The 26,714-nt window shown below is 45.7% G+C and overlaps 1 protein-coding gene across 1 annotated transcript; it reads left to right on the forward strand.

The window, feature by feature from the left end:
* Positions 1 to 23,771: 23,771 nt before the first annotated feature.
* Positions 23,772 to 24,628, forward strand: LOC123141558 (transcription factor TCP7-like). Its single transcript, XM_044560666.1, has one exon. It carries the CDS (start codon positions 23,864 to 23,866, stop codon positions 24,482 to 24,484), a length of 621 nt encoding a protein of 206 aa, XP_044416601.1. The 5' UTR covers positions 23,772 to 23,863; the 3' UTR covers positions 24,485 to 24,628.
* The last annotated feature ends 2,086 nt before the right edge of the window (positions 24,629 to 26,714 follow it).

Here is a 26,714-nt window from a genome sequence, read left to right on the forward strand (position 1 = left end):
ATACTAGAAGATCATCACGATAGCTTGAGAGCTTTTCATGGCTTTCTTCCAATTTCCCATAATTGCTAGATAGCAACTCAAGTTGAGCCCGAAGCTCAACATTCTCCTTCAAAATGGATGCTTCAAAAGTAATAGAGTTAGTAGCACAAGCATCATCAATAATAGAAAGAGGAGAAGGCAACTTGGCAAACTCTTTTGAATATGAAGCTTTAAGTTGTGCATGAGACTCGGTGAGTTTGATGAGCTCACTCTTAATGACCCTTGAGCCATATTCGAGGTGCCCAAAGCCCTCAAGAAGTTTAGCATGCGCAACTTCAAGCTTCTCATTTTTAATTTCAAAATCATTGGCCACCTCAAGAGCTCTATAATGAGGTTCCTTCACTCTAGATAATTCTAGAGCAAAAGTCTCCTCAAGAGATTCCTTGGTGATTTGTTCAAGTTCAAGAGCTTGAGAGAGGTCCGCAATCTCATTAGCGTAATCACGCTCATGACCTTCCATTTTTTTCAATGGTGACCTCATGCTCCTCGAGATGGGATTCCAACTCCTCAATATTTTTCTTGCCCTCAATGGCAATGGACATGATTTCCATGAAGTTGGAACGAGCAATTTTATTTTTATGAAGAGCTTTAAAAATCATTTCCCCCTTAATTTTTAAGGAGGCAACATTATCATTCTCTTCATCATTATCCTCATCATCATTAGCATTAACATCATCATCATCAAGAGACATATTGGGGTTCAAAGTAGGATATACATTTGAAGCCTTAGCCATAAGGCATAAAGCAATAGATGACGATGTAGGATCCCTTGGAGCACCATTTGAGACCACATCTTGTTCCATGGAGTGTTGGGTTTCCTCTACATTGTTAGCACAACAAGTCGAGGAATACATGCACTTTTATCATGGCAACAAGATATAGCAAGCATATCATTATGAGATTTAGTCAAGCAATTTCTACATGATATGCACGGACTATCAACACAAGCATGCGAAACATGTAAGGTGCACGAAGTGTTAAAGTCCAAAGATGGAGCATTGCAACAAGATAGTGATGAAGAGTCATCAACGATAAGCGCACTATCATCATTGCAATGACCAACACTACTCACCATAACGTTACCTTGTGGCAACCCACATGTCGTGAAGTAGAAGAAGTTGAGAAGGAAACACGACCGGAGGTGGAGGGAGGACAATCATCCCCACAAATCTTGGACACACCATATTTATCTTGAAGCTTTGTCCACAACTCATGAGCATCCCGGAACGGCATGAGTTGAAATATAACTACATTGCTCAAAGCATCAAAAAGCACATTAGAAGCTTGAGCATTGAGATAAGAGTTTTTCTCATCCTCTAAAGATAATCTTTGGGGATCCTTCGGAGGAGAAAAACCCATATCTACAATTCGCTCTAAATTTGGGTACATGACCCTAAAGAGATAAAGCATGGCGAATTACCAAAACATCAAAATTTGTGCCATCGAAACTAAGAGTGTCAAAGAATCCTAATCGCCTAGTCGACATCTTCACTCTCTAGGCGGTAAAGCCTAAAAAAGAGAGACGAGGATCTGATACCAATTGAAAGATCGTGGATGTCGCCTAGAGGGGGGGGTGAATAGGCGCTTTAAAAAAATTATGGTTTAGGCTTGAACAAATGCGGAATAAACCTAGCGGTTAATTTGTCAAGCACAAAACCTACAACAACTAGGCTCACCTATGTGCACCAACAACTTATGCTAAACAAGATAGACTACTAGGTGATAGCAAGATATATGACAAGAAATAGTATGGCTATCACAAAGTAAAGTGCATAAGTAAAGGGCTCGGGTAAGAGATAACCGAGGCACGCGGAGACGACGATGTATCCTGAAATTCACACCCTTGCGGATGCTAATCTCCGTTTGGAGCGGTGTGGAGGCACAATGCTCCCCAAGAAGCCACTAGGGCCAACGTAATCTCCTCACGCCCTCGCACAATGCAAGATGCCGTGATTCCACTAAGGGACCCTTGAGGGCGGTCACCGAACCCATACAAATGGCAACCCTTGGGGGCGGTCACCGAACCCGTACACTTTGGCAACCTTTGGGGGCGGTCACCGGTACCCGTCAAATTGCTCGGGGCGATCTTCATAACCTAATTGGAGACCCCGACGCTTGCCCGGAGCTTTACACCACAATGATTGAACTCCGAACACCACCAACCGTCTAGGGCGCCCAAGCACCCAAGAGGAACAAGCTCAAGCACCCAAGAGTAATAGGCTTCTCAACTTGTAACTTCCACGTATCACCATGGAGAACTGAAACTGATGCACCAAATGCAATGGCAAGGGCACATGGAGTGCCCAAGTTCTTCTCTTCCAAAATGGGAGAAAGAACAAGAAGGACAACACCAAGAACTCCAAGATCTAGATCCAAGGGGTTCCCCTCACATAGAGGAGAAAGTGATTGATGGAAATGTGGATCTAGATCTCCTCTCTCCTTTCACCCCAAAACTAGGAAGAATCCATGGAGGGATTGAGAGATAGCAAGCTCGAAGAAGGTCAACAATGGGGGAAGAACACGAGCTGAAAGGATTAGGTTCATTGGGGAAGAAGACCCCCTTTTATAGGTGGGAAAAAATCCAACCGTTATGCTCACAGCCCGCACAGAGCGGTACTACCGCTAGGGCGGTGGACTCCCTTTGAAAAACAGCAACGAGGAGGCAAAAGGCCGGTAGAACCGTTGGAGCGGTACTACCGCTCGTCCTCACGGTACTACCTCTAGGGGTAGCAGTACTACCGCTAAGGGTAGCGGTACTACTGCTTGCGAGCGGTACTAAGAAAATACATCCGTGGCTACTTCTGCTGAGTTTCAGTCAATGCAAAATACCGGCACGGTACTACAGCTCACAGGGAGCGGTACTAAAAAATTACATCCCCTCCAAGCGGTAGTACCGCTGCAGCTTTTTTGAAGGACACCAAAACTGACACAGCTTCTGCAAACGGACTCCGAATTCAACGAAACCAAGTTTGTTGGAAAGCTAGAGAAAAGGGCTAACACAATCTTGATAGAAATAACAATAAGAAGGAGATTATAAAAGGCCCATAAGAAAATGGTGAGAACCCTTCCTCGAATAAGACCGGTAAAACCTCCAACACTCAAAACGCAATAGAAGAAGCATGTGAACTCCGTTTTCGATGAACTCAAGCTTGTCAAGAAGATGACCATAAGCTCCAAATCTCACAAGGAGAAAACCAAACAAGAACCAAGAAATATGATGCAAGGATGCAATGGTTTGAGCTCTCTATGAATGATACGATCAAGCTACGCGTCGAGAGCCCCCCTTGATAGTACGGCAATCGATCCTATAATTCGGTCTCCCAACTACCACCATGAGACCGGCAAAATAGAAAACCTATCAAGGGCAAACCTTCTTGCACATGGTCCACTTGAGCTAGATGATGACGATCTTGACTCCCTCAAGTTGGACCACCTTTCTTGATTGCGTTGGCATGATGAAGACTAGTTGATTACTCCCCCATACTCCACTATGGGTGGGCCATCTTTCCGCACATCTTCACAAGTCCATTGTCACCACCATGGACAGCAAGCTTCAAGCACTTGATCTCTTTGTGATGCTCCACTTGAACCTGCACACGGCAATCTTGATGACGATCACCACTTGATGTCATCCTCTCCATGGGTTGTATGATGTCTTCCTCTTGACGCAAGCCCACGGACACATACCTAACCCTACATAGAACTCTCACATAGATCATGCGTTAGTACACAAAGCGTAATGGACAATGCTTACCATACCATGGGATCACTTGATCCCTCTCGGTACATCTTCTATGCTTTGTGAGTTGATCAACTTGATTCACTCTTGACTTAGTCTTGATCAACCTTGAATCTTTCCAGCTCTCCTTCATTTGGAGGATGTGTTGAAGATAAAAATGAACGGTCACACAATCTTCTTCTTCAGGACATGCTTGCAATAAGCTCAACACTCACATGACCAATCTTTGGATAATTCCTTAATAGCACCTTGGTCAACTCATAAACTCCTTGAAACCAACACATGGACTTCAATAAATACCTATGGACAAATCCTTCAAATATAACTCAATGCAACCATTAGTCCATAGAGAATGTCATCAATTACCAAAACCCCACATGAGGGCACCGCATGTCCTTTCACTAGCGTCCTCCGCATTGGCGGCGATCTTCACCTTCTTTTCCCCGAGCACGACATTCCTCTCTTCGATCATGGTTCTCCTCTCTTCGAGTTTGAGCTTCTTGTCCATCGACTCCATCAATAATTTGAACCTCTCCACCTTCTTCTCCTCCTTGATCTTCGACCGCTTAACGCATGCCTCCTCCTTCTTCGCCAAGATATTCTCGAACCTCTCCGTCAGCTTGGCCGCTGCACCTTCTTGCTTCGCCCTTTCCTCCTCCCACTTCTTCCCCCATAAATTTCTTCTAACCTTCTTCGACGGTTCTTGGGTTGGGCCGATAGGGTCATCGGTTTCTTCCTCGTTGGCTTGGCGGCGGTTTTGGCTATGAAAAGGTTCCACTTCGGTTGCCCATTATTTCAACCAACAATGCATGACTGTGAAGTTTTTCTTCTCCAACTTATGTACACGAAACAAGCACGAGAACGCTACAAAACAATGCATATCCGGTTAGTGAGTAACAAAACAAATGCATGTCCGGCTGGTGATCAACAAAACTATGCATATCCAGCAAGTGAGCAGCAAAAGAAGGCATGTCCGGCTAGTGATCAACTTACTTGCTCGGTGATTTGTGCACCGCTAGGCCATTTGCGATGAGATGCTTCAAGTGCCCGCAATACTTGGACACGGCCACTTGGATAGTGTATCATAGATGGTAGAGGGACTTTCATTCACGGTTGCGGATGACCGCGTCGGAGTAGGACGCGAAATGTTTGTGTTCATGAAACCATATATGAATGTTGTTCCAAGAGGTTGTGCCCTTTTGCTCCGTGCCATGGAGAGGATCAAGGCTAGTGGCCAATCATGCATCGCACAACAACTCGTCCTCCCGCATGTCGAAGCTTTCTCCTCTACCCTTCTTCTTCGGATCGCCGACTGTATCAGCCGGATCATCGTCCTCGCTGTCCTTCCCCTCCTCCTCATTCTCCTTCCCCTCCGGCTACTGCTCTTCGGAGACCCGGTGCTGTTGTTGATGTGTGTCCACGCCCGTCTGATTGTAGGACTGTCGCGTGGCTGTCTGGGTATAGTACTGCTGCTGATGGTAGTTGCTAGGTGGGATCCGAGCCTTCCACTGTCCCGTCCTCATAGCCCTCTCCTCCTTCTTCGCCTCTGTCGTGGATGATGTCGAGCATCTCCCTGTCCCGGTCGTCATACGCCGGCTCCCCCGCTCTAGGCATTGCAACGAACATCATGCGGGCACCCATCTGCTCCCCGCCCGCCGCCCGCGCCCGGGCGAGCTGTGGCGAAGAAAGCTCAGAGAAGAGCGGCGTCGCGTTAACATTGATGATATAAGGCACCCTACCGGCAGGGGTTTCGAGCTGCTTGGCGGCGTAGTAGTACGGAGGCTTGTAATCCTCCGGCCACGACACCGTCTGTACTGTGGGCGCGCCCGTCTGGCGACGTCCGCCACGTCTGTCGCGACCACCGCGATCGCCACACCCAACACCACCACTAGGCCCACTGGCGGCCAACGGCTTCTTGAGCCTCTCCTCCTTTGCGGCCTTCGTTTTGATGCGGCGAGTTTGCCGCGTAGCCAAGCTGATCTTCCGAGCTAGCGTGATGCTCTGATCCTTTGGCACCGCCGCCGCCTCCATCTCCGACAGGTTCTCTGACGGTTCCATGCGTCACTGGCGGAAGGAATAAGAGGGTGGGAGAAAAGAGCGGGAATTGGGCGGAGAGCGGCAAGGGATGGAAGAAAAGAGTGGGGGATTTTGACGCGGAAACAGTGCAGGATGTTACAAAAGTGTGGGTTCCGTCTTTTTTTGGTGGGCCAGAGGCAGAGAGCAACGTTTCACGTGTTCGGACTCCCGCAAAACCCCATGCTCTGTTACAGTTTGTTCGGATCGTTCAGCGGACCCATACAGACTTAAGTTAGATGGCTTTCATGGTCCGGACGAATGCGAGCGGCCTACGGGTCACAGTTGAAGATGCCCTGAGGTGCTTAATTGGTTTGTCATTCTTCGCCGTCACCTTTTGTTGGCGAGCGTGAGTGATTGAGAGGGGAAAGACAGCGAAATCCAGGATCTTGGGGGCAGTACGTTCACTGTGCCTCCACAGTTACCCCGCCAAGATAAGATATTTAAGCTCCTGGCAAATCGATCGGTCTCGTCTGCGATGTGATGTGTTACTCATACTCTACCTCTACCAAGGTAGGCTCGTGCTGCTAATTGTAAAAGACCCGCAGATTCCAAGCAAAGTGATGAGACTAGAGCTACACGACCCAGATTCCCATGTGCGGTGCTCCCCTTGTAGGTGCATGTGCTTCTGCGTCCTTTGCTCCCCCCGCGCTCTAGCGTAGCTCTAGCTCGATTCGGTTTCTACCACCTCTCTTCCTCGTGCTCGCAAGTCTCGCCATGTGTTTTACATGAGCAAGTTCTGTCATGAAACTTACAGAGCGCGGTACATGAAAGTGTGCGAGACTACAGATCAATAACCGGTAGACCATAGTCGGTTGCTTGTGTAGCATCAAATTCGAACCACGCGTAACGATCAAACGTCTCTTAACTGAAACAATAATTGGTTCCATCGGCATGCAGGTGCAGCTCATGGGCAGGTTTCATATCGTGTTAGAACATCTACGGTCGGGCGCCTCAAACTCGCTTCATACGCCCGGGCGAACCGTCCGGTTATAATTTTTTGTTCCAGACAATCTCCTCAAATAGCCCTCAAACGTCCAGGTTGGCAGGCACCCCTCATATCCGGCCCAAATATGAGACGAATATGTGAGCGTTCGGGCGCATCCGGGCACGCCCGCATGCTGGGCCCAACCCACGCTGGCCTATCCGAGCCCACATAAATTCCTCCCCGTCCGCTCGCCAGATCAAATCCTGGCCACTTCACTCCCCTCCCCTACGCCACCCAAACTTGTCTCCGGCTCCCTCCGGCCATCTCCGGCATGACGGGCAACGGATCCGAATCCTTCACCTCCAGACCTGTCGATCCCGAACTCATCCCACGCGGCCCCGAGGGGGGATGGCCGTCCGGCTTGCGCTCCGCCGCGTCCGGGAGGAGCGCCGTGCATGGTTGTGTTCGGACTCCTTCCGTCGGGAATCCATTACGTCTGCCCAAATGGCGCACGGATCCGGCTCTAGGCCAGCCGTAGCTGCCTCGCCGGAGGCCGTGCGGTCCGCCCGGCGTTCAAACGCGCTGGCGGACGCGCAACCCCTCCGTTGGCGCGCCGAGCATCGGGACGCCCCATGGGCGCGCGGATCCGGAGCATCTGAAAAAGTAAGGACCACACACTGATGTACACAACCATACTTATTAATACATAAGTATCAACATTCGTTACACGTGTGGATCGCTTTTACTCTCTCGTAGTCTAGGTTTTTAGGTTGTTCGTCGTCTTTGCTTCGGCGGCGACGATGACAATGTTGGATAAAGATTTTTCGGATCCTTCCCTGATGAGGCCATCGGTCCTATGGTTGGGGATGGATTTGGAAACCAGTCTGTTCAAGCAAGGATGGCGTGGCGGCGACGGCATCCTCATGGTGGACCTGTGTCCTCGGGCTCCGCCGTTGCAACGGCGTTTGCTCCAGCGTCGGCGCGGAGCTTGGGAGGTAGTCCAGGAGCGGATGCAGATTGTGTTCTGCATCGATGACATCTGGAAGACGGAGCATGTGCTGGGCTCATGGTTCGTGGATGGCAGATATGGTGTCCTCCTTCGGCGTTTTAGTCGTGGTGGGGTGCCAGACCTGGAGTTCGATGGCGTGTCCAGGGTGTTGCCCCAGTCTGATTCGTTCAACGATAAGGGCTTCACTTTTGGTGAGCCACCTTGGAGGTCCGCAAAGCTGCATATCAGCGATGGAGTCGCGTCGAGCTCGGGTGAGGAGGTGGTTCGTCATTCTTTTCTTCGGTGGTTGTTGTGGTGGTGCCGGAGGCAGGTGACGGACGTTGGCATTAAGCTCAAAGATGTTCTACTATCTTTTCAGTTTTGTCATGTCAGTCTTTACGTGACTTGTACTTTGTTATTTATGATATGAATGAGACACGTATTATACCATGCAAAAAATGCAAAAAAAATATAAAAAGTCACAACTAGCAAAAAAATATTATCTGCAAGCTGCAGCTATTGGTGTATGATCCATCTTGATCGATTACTGGCTTTGTTGAATACCTATGTTGATGATGAGTGCTTTTCGTCTGCAAGAGAAGTTTACTTCATTCGAATTTGATAGAAATGGACGCATAGTGATATACTTGTTGTGTTGAGGGCATGTAGGCATTGGTCGACAATATATCTGTAAAATGAAAAAAAGTAGCTCATTATTTCAACGTTATAGCTTGCCATAGCATATTTGGGAGGGTCACGTTACGTTTTACCTAATTTGCTTGCTATGATGCTATTCGCGCTATAGCACGTTGTTTTGACGTTAAAGGAAATAAAGTTGTAGTGTTTTAGCGTGTACTTCCTTCGTCTAGAAAAACTTGTCCAAAGCTTGTTTCTTAGTGCTAGATACATTTATTTAAAAGACAAATTTTTTCGAACGAAGGAAGTACCACACAACAACCCATCAGGCATCGCCGCATCGCATCGGTCCAACTCACACTCAGTCTCTCTTAGACGCAAACCCAACGCATACACCCTAACCTAGCCAACTCGTCACAAATTTCCCATCAGCTCGCGACCGAGGGCAGAGATGATGGGGTCGTTCGTGACTAGTGAGCCAAGGCAGTGGCGGCAGTTCGTGAGCTGCAACAGCTTCTTTACATCCCCCTCCAAGTAGCTGTGTCGGTCACGCCTCCAACTCCAGCAAGACAGCGCTGAAGTCAACCACACCACCGGCGCCGGTAAGTCAGGCACTGAATTTTCTCTGTTTAATTAGGGGTATTCTCTTTTCTTGCAAATTATGAGTGTACTTGCCCTGAACCTAGCTCTCGTATGCTTCTCTGTTTAATTTGGAGTGCCCCCTCTCCTTGCAAAATATGGAAGGCCTTAACTTTTTTTATTTGATATTTTTATGCCTCAATTTTCAAATATAGTACGCTATAACTTGTATAGCATTTGGTGGAGGGCGGCACTAAATCTTGTAGCACACTTTTTTTGCCGATGGAGCTGGCCTTTGCTGCAGCATGATACACATTATGTGTTCCGTTATGCATTTCTTCCTCCGTTATTTTCATGTTTTTGCTCTTCACAATTGTTCTTATTGTTTATCGGTCTACCAAAAGAATTTGGGCTTGTGAAGATCTAGTCTTATCCACACCCTTTCGGTCCATCAAAGAACAAAAGCATGAACATATATAGACTCGTGAGCAACAAATTAACAAGTACCAACCGTCCACTATAATACATTAGTTTACATTTCCAACAACTGAGCTTCTTTGCAAACATGTGCTTTATACCCTTCCACTTTATTTGTAGGTTTACGATAGTGAATTGGTATCCCGGAATAGGTGAACGGGAACTTATTACCAATCTCACAACCGAACACTTGTTTATACTGATTTTCTTCCTCTTTGGCGCACCAAAGGTAGAATATTCGGCTTTTGTGGAAGTTTATTTTAAGCCCGAACAATTACTCGTAAAGGCGTAGGACAGTTTTCATATTAACTGTCTTACTCATGTCCAATCCTTTCATGGTCTGGAACTAGTGCCTCGTATAATCATTCACTCGTCCCCACAACGTCAGCCTGAACAAAGGAACGAACATGTTGTCGCCAAGCAGGGTCAAAACCATTCATTTTTAGAACTTATTGTAAGAAAGGCCACTTAAGTTTACCATAGCCTTTTTCAAAGTTCACTTTAAAGATAACTCCACCGAGTTTCATCAAGTGAAGCTCATGGACCGTTGCATCCAGGACAACCACCTCCTCCAGGATATGACGTCCATGCATGAAAGCAGACCGAGTAGGATGAACAATGGCCATTGGTCTATTTGTACCCAGTTTGGTAGTTTTTTTTGAAAGATTACAATGAGTAAACACATAGGACGGAATTATTCAATCTGCACAACCTCTTCCTTCTTAGAAAGTAGAGTAGAGTGGTCATCTTGAAGTTGAGCTTAAACAACTGGAGTTCAGCAATGCATAAGTCCCAAAATATTGGCATCAAATCTCCCTTATGTTGGAAACGTAGCATGCAATTTAAAAAAAAAAATCTTACGCTCACGCAAGATCTATCTAGGAGATGCATAGCAACGAGGGGGAGAGTGTGTCTACGTACCTTCGTAGACCGAAAGCGAAAGCGTTTTCACAACGCGGTTGATGTAGTCGAACTTCTTCTAGATCCGACCGATCAAGCACCGAATGTACGGCACCTCCGAGTTCTGCACACGTTCAGCTCGATAACGTCCCTCATCCTCTTGATCCAGCAAGGTGTCGAGGAAGTAGATGAGTTCCCTCAGCACGACGGCGTGGTGACGGTGATGGTGAAGTGATCCGCGCAGGGCTTCGTCTAAGCACCGCGAGAATATGACTGGGGCTGTAAACTGTGGAGAGGGGGCGTCGCACATGGCTAACAATTGATGTTGTGTGTTCTAGGCGCCCCCCTCTCCACATATATGTTGGGGAACGTAGTATTTCAAAAAATGTCCTACAATCACGCAAGATCTATCTGGGAGAAGCATAGCAACGAGCGGGGAGAGTGTGTCCACGTACCCTCGTAGACCGAAAGCGGAAGCGTTAAGTAACGCGGTTGATGTAGTCGAACGTCTTCGCGATCCAACCGATCAAGTACCGAATGCACGGCACCTCCGCGATCTGCACACATTCAGCTCGGTGACTTCCCTCGAACTCTAGATCCAGCTGAGGCTGAGGGAGAGTTTCGTCAGCACGACGGCGTGGTGACGGTGATGATGAAGTTACCGACGCAGGGCTTCGCCTAAGCACTACGACAATATGACTGGGGTGGAAATCTGTGGAGGGGGCACCGCACACAGCTAAGAAATCAACTTGTGTGTCTTTGGGGTGCCTCTTGCCCATGTATATAAAGGAGGGGGAAGAGGAGGCCGGCCTAGGAGGAGCGCGCCTATAGGGGGAGTCCAACTAGGATTCCCAATCCTAGTTGGAGTCCCCTTCTTTTTCCAAGAGGGGGGAGAGGAAAGGAGTAGGAGAGGGAGAAGGAAAGAGAGGGGGTGCCGCCCCCTCCCTAGTCCAGTTCGACTTGCCATGGGGGGGGGGGGCGCAGCCACCCCTTGAGGCCCCTTTCTCCTTTCCTGTCTGGCCCATTAAGGCCCACTACTTCCCCCGGCGAATTCCCGTAACTCTCCGGTACTCCAAAAATACCCGAACCACTCAGAACCTTTCCGATGTCCGAATATAGCCTTCCAATATATCGATCTTTACGTCTCGATCATTTCGAGACTTCTCGTCACGTCCGTGATCTCATCCGGGACTCCGAACAACCTTCGGTACATCAAATCACATAAACTCATAATACCAATCGTCATCGAACGTTAAGCGTGCAGACCCTACGGGTTCGAGAACTATGTAGACATGACCGAGACACATCTCCGGTCAATAACCAATAGCGGAACCTGGATGCTCATATTGGATCCTACATATTCTACGAAGATCTTTATCGGTCAAACCGCATAACAACATACGTCGTTCCCTTTGTCATCGGTATGTTACTTGCCCGAGATTCGATCGTCGGTATCATCATACATAGTTCAATCTCGTTACCGGCAAGTCTCTTTACTCGTTCCGTAATGCATCATCTCACCACTAACTCATTAGTCACATTGCTTGCAAGTCTTATAGTGATGAGCATTACCGAGAGGACCCAGAGTTACCTCTCCGATACACGGAGTGACAAATCCTAATCTCGATCTATGCCAACTCAACAAACACCATCGGAGACACCTGTAGAGCATCTTTATAATCACCCAGTTATGTTGTGACGTTTGATAGCACACTAAGTGCTCCTCCAGTATTCGGGAGTTGCATAATCTCATAGTCATAGGAACATGTATAAGTCATGAAGAAAGCAATAGCAATGAAACTAAACGATCATTTATGCTAAGCTAACGGATGGGTCTTGTCCATCACATCATTCTCTAATGATGTGATCCCATTCATCAAATGATAACACATGTCTATGGTTACGAAACCTAACCATCTTTGATTAATGAGCTAGTCAAGTAGAGGCATACTAGGGACACTCTGTTTTGTCTATGTATTCACACATGTACTAAGTTTTCGGTTAATACAATTCTAGCATGAATAATAAACATTTATCATGATATAAGGAAATATAAATAAGAACTTTATTATTGCCTCTAGGGCACATTTTCTTCAGTCTCCCACTTGCACTAGAGTCAATAATCTAGTTCACATCATCATATGATTTAACACCAATAGTTCACATCTTTATGTGATTAGTTCACATCTCCATGTGGCTAATACCCAAAGGGTTTACTAGAGTCAATAATCTAGTTCACATTGCCATGTGATTAACTCCCAAAGTGTGATCATGTTTTGCTTGTGAGAGAAGTTTAGTCAACGGGTCTGCCACAATCAGAGCCGTATGTATTTTGTAAATTCTCTATGTCTACAATGCTCTGTACAGGGCTACTCTAGCTAATCGCTCCCACTTTCAATATGTATCTAGATCGAGACTTAGAGTCATCCAGATCGGTGCCAAAGCTTGCATCGACGTAACTCTTTACGAAGAACTCTTTGTCACCTCCATAACCGAGAAAGATTTCCTTATTCCACTAAGGATAAGTTTGACCGCTATTCAGTGATCCACTCCTGGATCACTACTGTACCCTCTTGCCAAACTCACGGTGAGGTACACAATAGGTCTGGTACACAACATAGCATACTTTATAGAACCTATGACTGAGGCATAGGGAATGACTTTCATTCTCTTTCTATTTTCTGCCGTGGTCGTTTTTTGAGTCTTACTCAACTTTACACCTTGCAATACAGGCAAGAACTCCTTCTTTGACTGTTCCATTTTGAACTACTTCAAAAAAATTGTCAAGGTATGTACTCATTGAAAAATCTTATCAAGCGTCTTGGTCTATCTCTATAGATCTTGATGCCCAATATGTAAGCAGCTTCACCGAGGTCTTTCTTTGAAAAATTCCTTTCAAACACTCCTTTATTCTTTCCATAAAATTCTACATCATTTCCAATCAACAATATGTCATTCATATATACTTATCAGAAAGACTGTAGTGCTCCCACTCACTTTCTTATAAATACAGGCTTCACCGCAAGTCTGTATAAAACTATATGCTTTGATCAACTTATCAAAGCGTATATTCCAACTCCGAGATGCTTGCACCAGTTCATAGATGGATCGCTGGAGCTTGCACTTTTTGTTAGCACCTTTAGGATTGACAAAACCTTCTGTTTGTATCATATACAACTCTTCTTTAAGAAATCCATTAAGGAATGTAGTTTTAACATCCATTTGTCAGATGTCATAAAACGTGGCAATTGCTAACATGATTCGGACAGACTTAAGCATCGCTACGAGTGAGAAAATCTTATCGTAGTCAACACGTTGAACTTGTCGAAAACTTTTTGCGACAATTCGAGCTTTGTAGATAGTAACACTACTATCAGCGTCCGTCTTCCTCTTGAAGATCCATTTATTCTCAATGGCTAGCCGATCATCGGGCAAGTCAATCAAAGTCCATACTTTGTTCTCATACATGGATCCCATCTCAGATTTCATGGCCTCAAGCCATTTCGCGGAATCTGGGCTCATCTTCGCTTCCTCATAGTTCGTAGGTTTGTCATGGTCAAGTAACATGACCTCCAGAACAGGATTACCGTACCACTCTGGTGTGGATCTTACTTTGGTTGACATACGAGGTTCAGTAGTAACTTGATCAGAAGTTTCATGATCATCATCATTAGCTTCCTCACTAATTGGTGTAGGAATCACTCGAACTGATTTCTGTGATGAACTACTTTCCAATAAGGGAGAAGGTACAACTACCTCATCAAGTTCTACTTTCCTCCCACTCACTTCTTTCAAGAGAGACACCTTCTCTAGAAAGGATCCAGTCTTAGCAACAAAGATCTTGCCTTCGGATCTGTGATAGAAGGTGTACCCAACAGTTTCTTTTCGGTATCCTATGAAGACATATTTCTCTGATTTGGGTTCGAGCTTATCAGGTTGAAGCTTTTTCACATAAGCATCGCATCCCCAAATTCTAAGAAACGACAACTTGGGTTTCTTGCCAAACCACAGTTCATATGGTGTCGTCTCGACGGGTTTAGATGGTGCCCTATTTAACGTGAATGCAGATGTCTCTAATGCATAACCCCAAAACGATAGTGATAAATCGGTAAGAGACATCATAGATTGCACCATATCTAATAAAGTACGGTATGATGTTCGGACACACCATTAAGTTGTGGTGTTCCAGGTGGCGTGAGTTGCGAAAATATTCCACATTGTTTCAAATGAAGACCAAACTCGTAACTCAAATATTCGTCTCCGCGATCAGATCGTAGAAACTTTATTTTCTTGTTACGATGATTTTCCACTTCACTCCGAAATTCTTTGAACTTTTTAAATGTTTCAGACTTATGTTTCATCAAGTAGATATACCCATGTCTACTCAAATTATCTGTGAAGGTCAGAAAAATAACGATACCCGCCGCGAGCCTCAACACTCATCGGATCGCATACATCAGTATGTATTATTTCCGATAAGTCAGTTGCTCGCTCCATTGTTTCGGAGAACGGAGTTTTAATCATCTTGCCCATGAGGCATGGTTCGCAAGCATCAAGTGATTCCAAAAGCCCATCAGCATGGAGTTTCTTCATGCGCTTTACACCAATATGACCTAAACGGTAGTGCCACAAATATGTTGCACTATCATTATCAACTTTGCAGCTTTTGGCATCAATATTATGAATATGTGTATTAGTACGATCGAGATTCAATAAACCATTCACCTTGGGTGTATGACCACAGAAGGTTTTATTCATGTAAACAGAATAACAATTATTCTTTGACTTAAATGAATAACCGTATTGCAATAAACATGATCCAATCATATTATGCTCAACGCAAACACCAAATAACATTTATTTTAGGTTCAACACTAATCTCGAAGGTAAAGGGAGTGTGCGATGGTGATCTTATCAACCTTGGAATCATTTCCAACACACATCGTCACCTTGCCCTCAACTAGTCTTTGTTCATTTTGTAACTCCTGTTTCGAGTTACTAATCATAGCAACTGAACCAGTATCAAATACCTAGGGGCTACTATGAACACTTGTAAAGTACACATCAATAACATGTATATCATATATACTTTTGTTCACTTTGTCATCCTTCTTATCCGCCGAGTATTTGGGGCAGTTTCGCTTCCAGTGACCATTTCCTTCGCAGTAGAAGCACTCAGTTTCAGTCTTGGGTCTAGCTTTGGGCTTCTTCATGGGAGTGGCAACTTGCTTTCCATTCTTCTTGAAGTTCCCTTTCTTTCCCTTGCCTTTTTTACTTGAAACTAGTGGTCTTGTCAACCATCAATATTTGATTCTTTTCTTGATTTCTACGTTCGTCAATTTCAGCATCAGGAAGAGCTCGGGAACCGTTTTCGTCATCCCTTGCATATTATAGTTCATTATGAAGTTCCAGTAACTTGGTGATAGTGACTAGAGAACTCTGTCAATCACTGTTTTATCTGGAAGATTAACTCCCAGTTGATTCAAGCGGCTGTAGTACTCAGACAATCTGAGCACATCTCACTGGTTGAGTTATTCTCCTCCATTTTGTAGGCAAAGTACTTGTCAGAGGTCTCATACCTCTCGACTCGGGCATGAGTTTGAAATACCAATTTTAGTTTTTGGAACATCTTATATGCTCTGTGGCGTTCAAAACGTTTTTGAAGTCCCGATTCTAAGCCGTAAAACATGGCGCACTAAACTATCAAGTAGTTATCATACTGAGCTTGTCAAACGTTCATAACGTCTGTATCTGCTCCTGCAATATGTCCGTCGCCTAGCGGTGCATCAAGGACATAATTCTTCTGTGCAGCAATGAGGATAATCCTCAGATCACGTACCTAGTCCGCATCATTGCTACTATCAACTTTCAACTTAGTTTTCTCTAGGAACATATCATAAATAAAACGGGGAAGCTATACGCGAGCAATTGATCTACAACATATATATGCAAATACTATCAGGACAAATTCATGATAAATTTAAGTTCAATTAATCATATTACTTAAGAACTCGCACTTAGATAGACATCCCTCTAATCATCTAAGTGATCACGTGATCCATATCAACTAAACCATGTCTGATCATCACGTGAGATAGAGTAGTTTTCAATGGTGAACATCACTATGTTGATCATATCTACTATATGATTCACGCTCGACCTTTCGGTCTCAGTGTTCCGAGGCCATATCTGCATATGCTAGGCTCGTCAAGTTTAACCCGTGTATTATGCGTGTGCAAAACTGGCTTGCACACGTTGTATGTGAACATAGAGCTTATCACACCCGATCATCACGTGGTGTCTTCGCACGACGAACTTTCGCAACGGTGCATACTCAGGGAGAACACTTATACCTTGAAATTTAGTGAGAGATCCTCTTATAATGCTACCGCCGTACTAAGCAAAATAAGATGCATAAAAGATAAACATCACATGCAATCAAAATAAGTGATATGATATGGCCATCATCATCTTGTGCCTTTGATCTCCATCTCCAAAGCACCGTCATGATCACCATCGTCACCGGCTTGACACCTTGATCTTCATCGAAGCATCGTTGTCGTCTCGCCAACTGTTTCTTCTGCGACTATCGCTGCCGCTTAGTGATAAAGTAAAGCAATTACATAGCAATTACATTTCATACAATAAAGCGACAACCATAAGGTTCCTGCCAGTTGCCGATAACTGTTACAAAACATGATCATCTCATACAACAATTTATATATCATCACGTCTTGACCATATCACATCACAACAAGCCCTGCAAAAACAAGTTAGACGTCCTCTACTTTGTTGTTGCAAGTTTTACATGGCTACTACGGGCTTCTAGCAAGAACCGTTCTTACCTACGCATCAAAACCACAACGATTTTTCGTCAAGTGTGATGTTTTAACCTTCAACAAGGACCGGGTGTAGTCACACTCGATTCAACTAAAGTTGGAGAAACAGACACCCACTAGCCACCTGTGTGCGAAGCACGGCGGTAGAACCAGTCTCATGAACGCGGTCATGTAATGTCGATCTGGGCCGCTTCATCCAACAATACCGCCGAATCAAAGTATGACATGCTGGTAAGCAGTATGACTATTATCGCCCACAACTCTTTGTGTTCTTCTCGTGCATATAACATCTAGCATAGACCTGGCTCGGATGCCACTTTTGGGGAACGTAGTATTTCAAAAAAATTCCTACGATCACGCAAGATTTAGCTAGGAGAAGCATAGCAACGAGCGGGGAGAGTGTGTCCACATACCCTCGTAGACCGAAAGCGGAAGCATTAAGTAACGCGGTTGATGTAGTCGAACGTCTTCGCGATCCAACCGATCAAGTACCGAACGCACTGCACCTCCGCGATCTGCACACGTTCAGCTCGGTGACGTCCCTCGAACTCTAGATCCAACTGAGGCCGAGGGAGAGTTTCCTCAGCACGACGTCGTGGTGACGGTGATGATGAAGTTACCGACGCAGGGCTTCGCCTAAGCACTACGACAATATGACCGAGGTGGAAATCTGTGGAGGGGGCACCGCACACGGCTAAGAAATCAACTTGTGTGTCTTTGGGGTACCCCTTGCCCACGTATATAAAGGAGGGGGGAAGAGGAGGTCGGCCTAGGAGGGCGCTCCTATAGGGGAGTCCAACTAAGATTCCCAATTCTAGTTGGAGTCCCCTTCCTTTTCCAAGAGGGGAGAAGGAAAGAGAGCGGGGCGCCGCCCCCTCCCTAGTCCAATTCGGACTTGCCATAGGGGGGCGCGCGGCCACCCCTTGAGGCCCCTTTCTCCTTTCCTGTATGGCCCATTAAGGCCCACTACTTCCCCCGGCGAATTCCCGTAACTCTTCGGTACTCCGAAAAATACCCGAACCACTCAGAACCTTTCCGATGTCCAAATATAGCCTTCCAATATATCGATCTTTACGTCTCGACCATTTCGAGACTCCTCGTCACGTCCATGATCTCATCCGGGACTCCGAACAACCTTCGGTACATCAAATCACATAAACTCATAATACCAATCGTCATTGAACGTTAAGCGTGCGAACTCTACGGGTTCGAGAACTATGTAGACATGACCGAGACACATCTCCGGTCAATAACCAATAGCGGAACCTGGATGCTCATATTGGCTCCTACATATTCTACGAAGATCTTTATCGGTCAAACAGCATAACAACGTCCTTTGTTATCGGTATGTTACTTGCCCGAAATTCGGTCGTCAGTGTCATCATACCTAGTTCAATATCGTTACCGGCAAGTCTCTTTACTCGTTCCATAATGCATCATCTCGCAACTAACTCATTAGTCACATTGCTTGCAAGGCTTATAGTGATGAGCATTACCGAGAGAGCCCAGAGATACCTCTCCGATACACGGAGTGAAAAATCCTAATCTCGATCTATGCCAACTCAACAAACACCATCGGAGACACCTGTAGAGCATCTTTATAATCACCCAGTTACGTTGTGACGTTTGATAGCACACTAAGTGTTCCTGCGGTATTCGGGAGTTGCATAATCTCATAGTCATAGGAACATGTATAAGTCATGATGAAAGCAATAGCAATAAAACTAAACGATCATTTATGCTAAGCTAACGGGTGGGTCTTGTCCATCACATCATTCTCTAATGATGTGATCCCGTTCATCAAATGACAACACATGTCTATGTTTAGGAAACTTAACCATCTTTGATTAACGAGCTAGTCAAGTAGAGACATACTAGGGACACTCTGTTTTGTCTATGTATTCACACATGTACTAAGTTTCCGGTTAATACAATTCTAGCATGAATAATAAACATTTATCATGATATAAGGAAATATAAATAACAACTTTATTATTGCCTCTAGGGCATATTTCCTTCAATATATATAGGTGGGAGGGGAGGAGAGGCAGCCAAGGGGCGCCCCCCCCCCTCTTTTCTTTTCCCGCCGGAGAAGAAAGGAAGGGGGAAGGAGAGAAGGAAGGGGGGCTGAACCCCCTCTCCTACTTCTCCAATTCGGCCACATGCCTAAGGGGGGTGCGCCACCCCTTGTGGGCTGGTGTGCTCCCCTCTTATGGCCCATATCTTCCCCCCGGGGGTTCCGGTAACCCCCCTCCCCCCCCCCCCCGGCACTCCGATAATTACCCGATACAGTCTGGAACACTTCTGGTGTCCGAATACTATCGTCCTATATATTAATCTTTACCTCTCGACCATTTCGAGACTCCTCGTCATGTTCGTGATTTCATTCGGGACTCCGGCACCAAATCACATAACTCATATAATACAAAATTGTCATCGAACTTTAAGCGTGCGGACCCTATGGGTTCGAGAACTATGTAGACATGACCGAGACAACTCTCCGGTCAATAACCAATAGCGGAACCTGGATGCTCATATTGGCTCCTACATATTCTACGAAGATCCTTATCGGTCAAATCGTTATGACAACAAACTTTATTCCCTTTGTCCATCGGTATGTTACTTGCCCGAGATTCGATCGTCGGTATCCACATACCTAGTTCAATCTCGTTACCGGCAAGTCTCTTTACTCATTCTGTAATGCATCATCTTGTAACTAACTCATTAGTCACTTTGCTTGCAAGGCTTCTTATGATGTGCATTACCGAGAGGGCCTAGAGATACCTCTTCGATACTCGGAGTGACAAATCCTAATCTCGATCTATGCCAACCCAACAAACACCTTCGAAGATACCTGTAGAGCATCTTTATAATCACCCGGTTATGTTGTGACGTTTATTAGCACACAAGGTATTCATCCGGTATCCGGGAGTTGCATAATCTCATAGTCGAAGGAATATGTATTTGATATTTTGATATGAAGAAAGCAATTGCAATAAAACTGAACGATCAATATGCTAAGGTAACGGATGGGTCTTGTCCATCACATCATTCTCCTAATGATGTGACCCCGTTCATCAAATGACAACGCATGTCTATGGTTAGAAAACTTAACCATCTTTGATTAACGAGCTAGTCTAGTAGAGGCTTACAAGGGACACGGTGTTTTGTCTATGTATCCACACATGTATCAAGTTTCCGGTTAATACAATTCTAGCATGAATAATAAACATTTATCATGATATAAGGAAATATAAAATAACAAGTTTATTATTGCCTCTAGGGCATATTTCTTTCACCTTAAACCCCCCCCCCCTCCAACATATTCAATAAAACTCCATCGAGAACCCATATGGTACCATGTGTATTATTTATTTTTATCTATAAGATGGCACCATATACCGCCTTCTCCATGAAAGGTGTCGTCACGGATAGAGTTGTGGTATATCCTTTGAGGTGTTTTCTTTCATCGGCACAAACTTAGACACCAGAGACCCAAACAACTTCCTTGAAAATAGAGATACACGACTTAAGCTTTTCCTGGCCAACGGTGGCTCTCTCATCCTATTCAAGATGAAAAATCTTTGTTTTTGGTTTTTTCGTTGGGGGTCAAGTGGAAAAACTTGTATTATTATCACCCAATCAAACATATTTCACTTTAGCATGTTGGGCCCATTTGATCTCTTCCTCTCTCTCAAAAGTTCAGCCAAGCTCGCTTCAGCCTCCCCTTTAGCAACGCATTCTACTAATCTTAGGAGCCTCTCATTTTTCCACTTTATATATTCTGCTCGCATTCTTAGCCCAACCTCGTAAGAATTGTATTAAGTCGTACATTGTATTGTGCATAGGGAGTTGTTATTTTTGCCTCATATTTTTCATTTGTTACAAAAATAATTTATTAAGCTCTTCCGCAAATTCACTATGTATTTATATTTATTTGCTCTACCTTTTTTACTTTTCTAAATCTTTCAAATGATCTTCTGTTGTTTACAAAACAAATATGAGGTGTGAGTTGCTTAAATAGGGAAAAATGTCAACAATATCTAAATTCTAGAGTGCATGGTAGGCAAGGGGTACACCTACTCTACAACTGTCTATTTTTTCTAGGAGGTTGTCGCATTTGTGAGGCTTGAATCATGCTGATGTTTTTTTTGGGTAAATATGTTGATGTTTTTTAACCAAGAAGCACAAATGTTATTAGAATGATACAAGAACGGCTAGAAAAAGTTAAATGTAAGAAAATACAAGATGAACAATGAACCTCACAAGATTTATACTCTACATAAATTTCTTTTGGAGGCCGAGCTCCATGGAGGCCTCCAAATGTAAAATTCAAAATTTACGAAAATTCATATTTTTACATCTTAAAGAATTCTGAAAAATATACAGATATACATGAAGGCATAATGCACAAGTGTGTAAATTTTCAGAAAGAAATGCGTTGAAATGAGGGCTGCGCAAAAGAAGAGGCTTTTTACACGTGATGATACTATTCACTCCCAAACCATGACTTGTCTTTTTTGTACATGTCACATTTTAACATATTTCATCCTGAAATTTTACACACACACCTCATATCCTTGTCAAAATTTTTGAATTTTTTTAAAAAATCGACCTTAATGGAGGCCGAGATCCAAAACGCCCTTTACCCACTTTTTTGATAATACTCCACCACCCTTTCGAATGTCCATCTGTATATCAATTCTTTGTTTTCTCTCTGGCTCGACAAGAATCGAAGCCAATCAATGGTTCGTTTTAGATGATAGTGATGTAAAACATCTTATATTAGTTTATCGAGGGAGTGCATACAGAGGGAGTACATTATTAGGGTATGTCTAACTTTGACTCGTAAACCAGACATCGCATTTGTCCGCTGACACCGTTGCGAGAGCCGGCCGTCCAAAGCTAGCCGCATACATTCGTCCTCAATTTTTGAAATAAAAACTGCATACATTTGCACGCTCAAAATAGCCGCATATCTAGTTTCAGTTTAGCTAAAAATATATTCAAATGCAGCAGTAGTTGTAATTTAAATATTACACTCCAACAATGTTGTCCCTTTTAACCGCCCACATATGCTAAATCAGATCTCCATTCAATTGCTCGTGAGTTTGTTGATGCGTTTGAACAAACTCATCAAATGTGGCCAGTTTCTGGTCAGGAAGTACGATAGAATCACCTATGTTCTCAAATTCAAGACCTACGGCAGCATCCTCTCCCTATGGCAGCATCTTTGACGATCATCGGGGGCTGCGGTTGAGCACTCGACGGCCCTTGAAACTGAGAACATGCTCTTTCACATGCTTCGCTTCTGCAAGGACCGCCTGCATCATCGGTGTCTCATCCGTGCAGTCATCCTCATCGGACGAGTTGTCGGACAAATCAACAAAGTGCTCATATATGTACTCCATATCCAAATCCATTGCTTCAAAGAATAAGGGACAAAAAATGAGCAAGTGCATTTCACCGAACAATTATCGGGCCTGGTGAGTACCGTAGGGGCGGATGGTACTTGTGCGGTGGGCGGAGGAGAGGCATGGAACGACAGTGGAGGAGAAGCGCCTGGAGCCCGGGTGTAGCGTCGGAGGAGTTAGAGTCGTGGAGTTCCGACAAGGGTGTGGCGGGGTGGCCGGGGTGGTGGAGCGGCGGCAAGAGGCATAAGAGAAGAACGGATTCAGAGAAAGATGGGAGGATGGACACACGAGGCCCGGTAGGGGTTTTGGGTGGGCCGGGAGTATCGGAGTCTTACGTGGCTTCTGTCTGGACTCCCATAAAGCCCCCCAAATTTGTTCGACTTTGCAGGAAAAAGTGTGTTCGGACAAGTCGGTGGATCGATACAGCGCGTGTTGGACGGCTAAATACGTTGGGACCGTGCCATCCGAACAGTTACGGACGGTTTGAGGGTCTGCTTTGAAGATGCCCTTCCATATTTTACTACTCCCTTCATTTCAAAATGTAGTGCGTTCGCGTTTCTCAAAATTCAATTTGACCGTAAATTTAACCAATGAGACTCATTGCGGCGGGAATAAAAATTATATCACTGAATTCCTATTTTTGATATGAATTCGGTGATATAATTGTTGCTCCCATCGTAGTCGGTCTCGTTGGTTAAATTTACGGTTAAACTTGGATTCCAGAAAACGCGGGCGCACTACATTATGGTATGGAGGGAGTATAAAATTGCTTAGTAGTGTCTTTATATTTTTATAGATGAAGTGCATGATTACACACATTCTACTACAATTGCACATAAACAAACATATATGAAAACTTATTTGGAAAAAAAATATATGAAAACTCGAAAAATCTAGCGCGGTTTAACCGGAAGTTCCGCAAATAGCAAACGGACGCATTATATAAAGGGTCTGTCTAGAACACATCTAGATGTGACATATGTCACATCTAAGCTGATGTTCACTCTGTTTGTGATCTATTTTTTTTCTAGTTTTTTTATTTCTTGTTGCTGCATTATATATGTGTGGGAGCTTAGATGTGACATCCTTAAAAAACATCTAGACGTGAATTAGAAAAATTGTTATATAAACCTATCCGCCGTGTCCCCGCTCCACCCCGTCACCTCAAAGCCTCACAAAGCCCACCGGATCACCGCCCCCACGCTCCCTACTCCCTCCAACGTACAGCGAGCGAAGCAGTCAGCAGACGCCATGACCTCCCACGACATCGCCGCCGCCTCCAGCCCTTTCCACGTCTACCAGCAGCACCTACCGATGACGGTGGCGCCCGCCGCCGCCTCCGCCGACGCTGGCTTGGCTCCGGCGGCGAGCAAGAAGGCTGGTGGCAGCGTGAAGGACCGGCACAGCAAGGTGAACGGGCGCGGTCGGCGCGTGCGCATGCCGATCGTGTGCGCCGCGCGCGTGTTCCAGCTCACGCGCGAGCTGGGGCTCAAGTCCGACGGCCAGACCATCGAGTGGCTGCTCCGGCAGGCGGAGCCCTCGATCCTCGCCGCCACGGGGACCGGCACCACCCCCGCCGCCTTCGTCTCCTCCTCCGCGCCATCCACCTCCTCCTCCTCCTCCTTCTCGTACCCACACACCCTCCTCGGCAAGCGCCCGCGCGAGGAGGAGAACGAAGCCTTCGGCGCGGGGGCTACAACGTCGGCCTTCTGGGCGGCGCTGCAGGCGCCGCCGCGGCAGGACACGTGGGGGTTCTCGCCGCTGGAGGCGCAGGCCGCGTACATGCCGATGGCGCAGGTCCACCACCACCACCTCAACCTTGTCGCCGCGCTCTCCGGCGCCGCTCGGCGCACCGAGGAGGAGACCCGGTGAATCAACGGTGCTGACGAATGTTCTTGGTTGTCTTTCTGTTTTGGGAGTCTATTAGGATCCTGGGTGTACTTCCCTACCTGTCAAGCTCGAATTCTCGATCGTCCTGTGTTCTTTCTTTCTGCAGTTTAATCGGTTAAGATTTTCTATGGCAGTAAGCGCTTACTTAGGAGTACTACTACATCCCAGCTGCATGTGTTAGAAAATCATTAGTATCTGTCGTTGGCTTTAAGTGGATCGTGTAATGCGAGTTCTTATGGAACCCGTTTCCCTTAGTATGCTCGTCAATATGAGGCCAAGTCATTCAACAGCTAAAACCCAGTGTAGCATTAAGCCATTAACCAGCTGCGCCGTGATTATTTTCGTTTGTCTCGATCATACATCAATTTCCCATTCGGGAGCATGAAACTGTGTCCAATGAGCCATTTTTCGATTGTGCGTTGATTGTAAGGTAGGAGTAGGAGGAAGAAGCACTCGGTCGGCTCTGAAAAATCTCGGTTATCCATGCACACATGGCCGCGGATTGCAGAATGATAACGTTGGGAGTGCGAAACCGCCCTGGATTACGTCGTTTCCCCATGGATTCTCGCTTGAACTGGCTTCGCGTTCCCGGCCTCTCCATGCTCCGAGGGCAGGGCGAGGGGGGCAAAGGGAGGGAGGAAAGGCTGCGGCGCTGCAGGTGCACAGTTGCGCTCTGAGAAAGGCTGCCGCCGTCGTGCATGTAGACCGGATTCGTGTCAAAGCTGCTGGAAAGATGCCCTGCCTTTGGTACCACCATACGTGCTCCTACGGACTTGCAGCGGCCTGCAGCAGGCAAGGTTGACCTGGTTCTTCTTGTGCATGGCAGGGCATCACTGCCACTGTTGACTGTTTACTAGTAACACGTTGCATGTATTGGTAATTTAACTGCGCGTTAGTAAACCGAGAGTACGATATGATGGTGATATTCAGCATAAATTCGTGTAGCGGAGGACTGGAAAAGGAGTGAAATGTCAGAAGGTCCCGGTAAGAAGAAGTATAATAGAGCTGAATCGGCGGGCTGTAAGAAATAAACTAGTATATTTCTGCTTAGTTGGAGGAAAGCAAATAGAAGAGAGAAGGTAAGCGGGCTCTTCGTGAAGAGCCAGCTCTAGCACGTGCTCCTAGGTACTTTGTGATAATGAAAGGTGGGTCACATAATAACAAAATAGTACACTCATTTGATTTATTATTGTACATGTTGACTATAAGATGAACATATATATGACATGACACTGGCTTGTAGCAGCTGGCTATACTATTAATCATGCGGCAAGGAAAAACGCGCGTACATGTCGGTTGGTGGTCACGACTCGCAGCGTACATCGTGTGTCAGAGGCAAGCAAGCTAGCTAGAGTACCATGTACAACGGTTCGTACGCGCCCTACTATTCCCAACCTCGCCCTAATGATATACTCCTACTACCTCTGTTTATTTTTATAAAACGCTTTAAACATTCAAACACTATTCAAAACAATACTACTACAAAGCATGCGGCCTGAAACTTCTTATAAAAACAAACAGAGGGAGTATTATTTGTGCTACATATAATCCTTCGTCAAACTTAATGCGTTCACGGGACCCAGAGAACTTATTTTCAAATCTGGCCCCAGGTATCACCTCACGTTTTTCCCAGAGGCGCGTAACCCTAGCTTTCCCCTACCGCCGGCCCTCCTCGTCTGGTGGTGCTCCTGACGGCGTGGCAAGGTTTCGGCGACGGTGTCCTAGGGCCCTGGATCCTTCTGATCTGGATCTAGGTGGCCTGTGGGGTCTGGTTTGTTGGTTGCGGATAGGCGAGGTGTCGGCGGGTCCCGGAGGCCGTTGGACACCATGGAGGTACTGGCGGCGAGGTGGGTGCTCGGCTTGGTAGGGCCGACTGTTTTTACGGTGGTGCTACTATTCATAGGCAGCTTCTATGGCAAGGTGTTGTGGCAGCGGCAATGTGAACCAATAAGGACGATGTTACCCTATTTCGATGGGTTTCGAATGTCGGTGCGCAGTGATACAGATGAAAATCTTATTCAGCTCTGATCGGTGCCAACGGTAATGACACTCGTGGTTTTGTTCCCTTGCTTGGAGGCATTGTTGTGGTGTGTCGGCACCTCACTCCCTCTTCTTTGGTTTGTTGCCTCCAGGCGAAACTCTAGGTTTGGATCCGAATCGACGATGGCGGCATCCCCATCATCATTTTTCTGTTGGGAGCATTGTTTTTTGA

This window comes from Triticum aestivum, chromosome 6D (genome assembly GCF_018294505.1).
Source record: "Triticum aestivum cultivar Chinese Spring chromosome 6D, IWGSC CS RefSeq v2.1, whole genome shotgun sequence".
NCBI lineage: Eukaryota > Viridiplantae > Streptophyta > Magnoliopsida > Poales > Poaceae > Triticum > Triticum aestivum.